Here is a 6,984-nt window from a genome sequence, read left to right on the forward strand (position 1 = left end):
TTTTGGAAAAAGTTCTGTGTTGTCAAAAATTCAGATTTTTGCATTCAGACAATTTGATGCAGTGGTTGTTTCTTTTCTTACCGTACACCAGCTTTAAATAGCGCTTTCCTCTCCTTCTGCTGTTCCTACCAGACATGGAAAAAGAATGCTTTTAGGACCTGAATGATCACTGCCCTCCTTAAATCAATATTGATCAAAACCAGCTTGAATTAAATCAGCCACCGCTGAAAAGTTGATTTAGTAACAGCCTACTACAAAAACCTTTGAACCGTAACACTCTTCGTTGGGATGTTGGCTTCCAGCCTGCTCGGAGCTGCAGCAGGCGGTTGCAGAGCTCGCTCTGCCATTCTCCCTTCTTCTGCTTTGCACGTGCTTGCCCGGAGAGGCATCGTGGGCTTGCTGACCAGATGTAGCTACTCCACCTTATAGTAGGTAATAATAATAAAGATTAATGCACGCGGACAAGAAAAATACTTGGATTTCAGCTTCCCAAAATAACTTCATAAAAATACTAATCAATTCCTACATCATAAGGAAAAATGTCAGAAATGAGAAATTTGAATGTGTGTAAGTGCATGCTGATGCCTGATTAGCTTCTGTTGGGAATAAAAATGGTAAAATAATTACTCCTGCGTATTGTATGTGGGTATTTCAGTAGGAATGAATGCACGTCAGCATTTGCAAATCACATTTTGGGTTTGGGAAGGGGCTTGCAGCACGTTGAGGAGGTTGGTTGGGGTCGTGTAAGGAAATAAAAAATGAATCGTGTAGGAGTGCGTCAGACTTCTGTCCTTGTTCTTTCTGGTCTCTTGAGTATAGCAGCATTTCTCGGGCTGGTTGCTGGATAGGGCTGCCTTTGGACATCGCTGCTGTTACTTTTAGCTCATTACTTGGTGTCGCTCTGCAAGGTGTCCATGCTTTTAGTGGAGGTGCGGTTGTGTGTGGGCAGCTGGGCCAAGAAATCCTGCCAAAATCTGCCCGACATCTGCCAAGGCAATACTTGACATAGCTGGTCTTTAGATTACTCCTACTTCTTGCTTTGATTTTTACTGATGTTTTGTTTTTTACTGATATTAGGGAGCTTTGTTTGTCAGGAAAGTCCTCCACTTATTACTACTTATTTAAAGAAGTCTTGTCAGGCACATGCATTAATTTTCCCTGCTAAAAGTTCACTGTGACTTTTTGGCTTGCAAAAAGGTCGTTTTTAGCTCAGACTTTTGGGTGTGTGTTGTTGCTGGGATAGTTGATTAGTGACCATTCCCTGGCATCCTGAGGCTGTGCACTGCTATCAGGCCTTGCCGTGCCCCGTGGCACTTCTGCTATTTCCCTTTGCTCGAAGGCAGCAGTTTTGGTAAAGGGAAATCCTAAGCGGACTTGACTTGTGTCCTTCCCCAGCATCTCAGCCCATTCATACTTGCCGAGTAAAGATGTAATGTATGCAGAGCACATGCGTGAATTTAAAGCGTTGAATAGTGATATGGGGGTGCGGTGAGAAGAATTTTAACAGCTGTTTGCAACTATGGCATCACAGTGCCATGGCTGGGCTGTACATGAAACCGCTCCTGTATTCAAATTTCATTAGACAAATGCTACATAAATAATTTGGTGTTTTAGGTCTCTGGGGGAGGAGACAGAGAAGTGGCAGTTAGTTTATTTAGCAAGAATTCAGATGTAATTTTAGCTTGGAGATTTACAGGATGCTTCTTTTTACAGGCTTAAAAAACAATGTTCCCCTGCCTTCTGAAATGTCGAGCATTTCAGTTTAATTCTCATTAAATTACACTGGATACCTTACAGAGAAGAAAGAAAAAACTTCAAATCATTCAATGTATAAAAAATATAATAGCTCTTTTTATGTTCATTCAGATGTTTTTATTGAGAATACTTAAAATCTGTAAGCCATTTGGGAAAAAAAAAATTTAAATTGATGCTGTGACCCGATGGAAGCCTCCTGAAAATTGTTGTAAATCAGTGTGAAAACATAGTTGAGAAACATCACTAGATGAAGATTGCTGCGTTTTTCAGACATGAAGTAGAAGCGTGAGACTGTTGGGGCATCTTTCAATAGAACTATAATTCAGGTAGCAGTGTTCAGTGGGTACAGTGTATTTACTGAGGTGCCTCCATCTCTTGTACTCAGGCTGAGGTACTTACTTTTGGCCACTGCTGCAGATGGGATATTTAACTAGATGGCTCTTTGGCCTGGACAAGTACAGTCTATAAGTATGGCCTATGTCTTAGGCTCACAGTTGGCATCCTCAGTTGCTCGCTTTCCTAAAATGATTTGTGCTTTCAGTCTACAGGATTGGTTTTCTGAAGTTTAGATTTTTATGTAATAAGTAACTGCTGTCACAATGGTATTGACAGGTGTAACTGAATTATGGAGTAAAACCTTGTATGTTTTATACGTAAAGTGACGGTACCTCTTCTGGAGACTATAATTAATCAACAACTCTGTGAGAAGATAATCTTCACAAATACAAAGGCGAGGGCCCAAGAGTTCGAATGGATGTTAGCAGGGTTGTGCCTCCTTCTAGTGCTATTGCTCATTTATAACAGTCTTCGTTAGTAGAACTCCTTCCACCAAATCCAATCTTCCCAAATGGTAAAGATGAGGTGTTTCCAGACCCGTGATTTTACCTGGTTTGAGGTTTATATAAGTTAATGCATGGACTGCTTGTGAGGAGAAGCAGAGGTTAGAGGCGGACTCAGGAGATATAAAATAAGAAAGTGTGAGATGGAAAAAAATGTGTTTTTTTTTTTTTAGCTTTTTGTGGTAACCAGTACTTGCAATAATGATTAAAGTTGCCCCAACATAGTTTCACTATCTGATCAGTCTGGGTCCCTCAGGAAACAGATGTCTCTAACTGAAACTGCTTTAATAAAGCCCAGAAATAATACTCGTTAATAGAGGTGTTTTTCTTATTCTCTTATTCTTACTCTGCTATCCCAGCGTTTGTCACATAGGGAAGCTATGTAAGTTGGTAGGACCAGAAATACCTGGGTTTAAAGCTTTCCTGATGCTAAACTTTAGTTATTACAGAGTCTCTGTTTGTGTAGACTCTATTTATGCACAGAACTTACTGTCTGTCTTTAGCTTAAAAGATGTCTGAAGCATTCATATTACAGTGACTTTTCAAGAGATTTGGGATTTTCTTGATTAATGTGGGAGGGCCTTCTCCTGCCTGCGGGGCTGTGTTATGAAACCGTGCCACAGTCCAAGAAAGGCTTGGTCTACAGCATGGTTTGGCAAGCCCCGCTTCAGAAAGTGCTTGGCTGCAGTGTTTAGCAAATTTGCTAGAACCCGGGTAGTAATAACTGTTTAATATAGCTATAGAGCTAGCGCTAGCGTGGGTCTGATTCCAAGGAGGATAATGCACCGACTGTGCTTGATGTAATGAGTAAAAGTAGACTAAGTGTGTAAAAACATGTGCCGAACAACAAGAACAAAGTTCAGCTGAGCCAGTGAGGCTATAGGGAAATTCAAGGTACAGTAGCTTTAGTTACTGTAAGAAACTGAAGCTGGGGCCAGGAGCACTTACGAGCCAAAAGATGAACTCATCCAGAGTATCAGGCTTCAGTATTATTTAAAAGCAGCGAGCATCAACAGTGAGTAGTGAGCAGCTCTGAAAGTGCTTTTGGCACGAGGCTCTTTATGACGGCTAGGCTTGGCAGGCATCCAGTTCAGGACACAAACTCACAGTCAGCCTAGAGGTGCTGTAAATATAAACTTTCCAATTTAAGAAGTTAAAATAACTTTACGGTTGTGTCGCCTCCAGAAGCTAAACTTGCGAGTGTTTCTTTGGTGCACTTTCAGAAAGATGGAGGATGTAATAGAAGAGGTAGTAGGGCTGGTAGTAAAACCAGCCTGTTGGGATATCAGGAAGGCATTGGCCACACATCAAAAACCTGATGGATTTCAAAGAGGGAGAGAAAGCCAGAGCAAAGGGTTTTTGACTTTGGTGTTTTATCTAAAGCAATTGCCAACAATAATTAGTGGAGAATGCAATCTTAGCAAGTCCTATTCAGAGTTTCTTCCTTCAAACCACTTTTTCATAGTTAAGTTTTAAGAAAGACATTGTACTTTATGTTAGGAATCAAAACACAGATAAAAGAAATGAAGTCATTCTCAACTTTGTAAAACAGGCTTCATTAAGTTGCACATATTAAATTCAGGCAATCAGCAGAAAAATGTTTATAAGGCATTTCTGTGGATGAATAGGGCCAGGTTCTTGAGAGTGCCTCGCAACAAAAAGCATTTAATGACCTCCTTTGTCTTTACTGAAGCAGAAAGAAGACCCAAAAGGGAGTGTTAAGCTTTTCCGTAGTAAGGGTTACATCTGAATAGAGATTTGTAAGACAAATCTCTGTTTGTAAGACAAATCTCTTCGTATTCTTCCAGACAATTCATTTAGCTGACCTGTGGCAAGTCCAAAGATTACTTATATATGAAAAACAGGTGAATGCTGTTCTTCAGCCTTTAATAAGCTTCAGGTATGTAAAACAAGGCAAGACAGAACTTGGTGACCAATTCGCTTCCCAGAACTGGTGTCTTACCCTCTGTACTTTGGATTTGTTGCCATTTGTGAAACCTGCTGAAAAAGTTCCACCTCTTTTTGTCCTCTTGTAAGTAAAGACCATTTTTGCCCATGAAGTAGCCACTGATTTCCTCAGCAGTTGGTTTGATTTTGCGTTGGCTGAAGAACAGTGTAGAGCGGGTACCATTCAGGTCCAGTCAATGGAGCCTTAAAAGTTTAAATCTAAATGAAACAAGTATATGAACATACAAAACGTTTTAATTTGATTTGGGGCAGAGATTGATGCTGTATTTAAAGCTAGACAGTTATACTTACCTGTGCTGTCTCTTCAGTAGAATAATGTCCTGATGCCAAAAAGATGGAATTTCTGAGTAGTTTATGTACCCAGATGTTGACTTCTAGCATCTCTTCTCTGTTGCTATTTGAATTTATATAGCTCTGTTCTCAAAATCCTATTTCGGCTTCTGTGTTTCTCTTACATTGGTGGCTATTTAAACCTGAAGTTCAGACAAGTCCAAAGATTTTTACCAGTATTTTGCAATAATGTTAATTTATTCTGCAGTTGCCCCAGGCATGTGGCATGCTTTCGCAAAGAGTTTTCTAGCACTGTGGAGCCAATTTTTGGACACACAGCAGCTATATAAAGCTGTTATTCAGTAAAAGTAGCATCAATGGAATTCATAAAAATAGGGAAACTTCACCTTGTTCAACAGTGCTCTTAAGTATATGGCTGGTTAAATGAAGTCACGGGGGTTCTGTAGGTTGGGTAATGAGATTCAGTGGTGGTGTGCCTATCTGAAAGCTTAAGGAATCCTGTCAACCCAACCCAGCCAGCTTTGCACTGCTGCCTCTGTTCATGGGTCTGCAGAGCTCGGTGGGTCAGACATGAGCAAGGGCATGGGTTCAGCCTCATTCCACTGGAGAAACTCAGAAACCAGTATAAATGAGGAAAAAAGGGGGGTTGGCATGGGGGGTTAACCTGGGAAGATAGTTTATTGCCTAACGCTTACCTAAGGCAAAAAGTGTAGAGCTTCTTGCTGTTTTTTTATCCACTTTCCAACATCAGGGAAAAGGAGTGCTTTGTGCTGGCAGTTTTTGTAAATGTGTAGTGATTAAATGCAAATATGGCAACAAGAAGTCATCTTTTCTGGTCAGTTGTGTTTGAAATTATTTCCCAGATAGAGTTTCGCTTCTGGCATTGGTCTTGTGAATTTTAAAGTACAGCAGTAGAGGTACTTTCAGAAATGCTCTCCATCACCTATGGTAATGGGTGGTGCTTGATTTATGTTTTCACACGTCACAAATACAGTTACTTTGCAAGCTATGTTTTTTCAACCATAATTCAAGAAAACAGATCTGTAGATCAGCTCTGCTTCCATCTGCTATTCATCTGTAGATTACTTTTATTACTTCAGATAGTTTTCATTATGCATATTGAAGTTAGTTGCATAAATTAAGATCATGCGGACAATATATGTAACTAATTTTTATTTTCTCTGATTCTCTTTGCAGTTGACGAAGGTCATATTAAGGACCTGGGCAGAGTTAGAGTACTTCACAAGAGAACCATAATGCCTTACAGCGTGTATAAGAAGAGAAGGAAGGGACCAAGCGATGAAGCCAGTGTTCAGCAATACGCAAGTTTGGTTGGACAGACCTGTTCAGAAAGAATGCTGTTGTTCAGAAGTTGAAAAATCATTGAATGACATTTCGACGGCGCTACCATTTATTGCACTGCCACTGGATGATATGTAACATATTTGTGTTGGTATGCCTACTAAAATTGCAGTGTGAAATACACGTATATATCTAGGCATGTGTGAGTACATGGTACTGTGTTTTAAGGCAAACTCCAATAAAACTTTTGACAATACAGCAAGGCTTTAGCAATATAAGCTAAGAAATACATGCTTGTAATACGTTTTAATTAAGTAGTTCTAGCCTTTCTTTGCATTTTGAATAATTCTAAGTATCTAAGCAAAATGAAAAACAGGTGTCTTTTTTCTAGGGACAAAGGTTGACTAAATCTAGATTAACAATAATTAAATTACAGATGTTTTCAAATAGCAGCTTGGATATCTGTTATTTAAAATTGCCATGAAATTTGTGCGTGCGTTTGTATGCTCCTAAACTATTGCAAGAGAATTGAAAGGTGCCGTTACTTTCCAATGTGAAATCTGGCATGGTTTAATTATATTTCAACAGTGTATTTAAAAACAGGAAATACTTTCACTGCACGTTCTTCATTTGTTTGATAGAGTAGGTTAGCATCTGAGATCCTAGTGAATGTGGCAATTTCTAGTGGATTCTTAGTGGCAGGAGATGACGTGCTTTGGAAAACTTTCCCCTTCAGAGACAAAACAGAATAGCTGCACTATTTACCAAAGATATGCCAAGTGGCACTGGGTTTTGTGGTGTGTTTTTTTTTTTTTTGGTTGCCTTTTTT

The 6,984-nt window shown here is 39.6% G+C and overlaps 1 protein-coding gene across 6 annotated transcripts in view; it reads left to right on the plus strand.

Moving 5' to 3' along the window:
• Positions 1-6,602, plus strand: part of ATE1 (arginyltransferase 1) — an 85,358-nt gene extending 78,756 nt beyond the window's left edge. For all 6 annotated transcript variants that reach the window (XM_035547693.2, XM_035547694.2, XM_050711889.1 and 3 more), the window contains one exon: positions 6,051-6,602. In XM_035547693.2, the coding sequence (XP_035403586.1) occupies positions 6,051-6,229 (179 nt within the window). In that variant the 3' untranslated portion in view covers positions 6,230-6,602. The remainder of the gene's footprint in view (positions 1-6,050) is intronic.
• The last annotated feature ends 382 nt before the right edge of the window (positions 6,603-6,984 follow it).

Source organism: Cygnus atratus, chromosome 7 (assembly GCF_013377495.2).
Source record: "Cygnus atratus isolate AKBS03 ecotype Queensland, Australia chromosome 7, CAtr_DNAZoo_HiC_assembly, whole genome shotgun sequence".
Taxonomy (NCBI): Eukaryota; Metazoa; Chordata; class Aves; order Anseriformes; family Anatidae; genus Cygnus; species Cygnus atratus.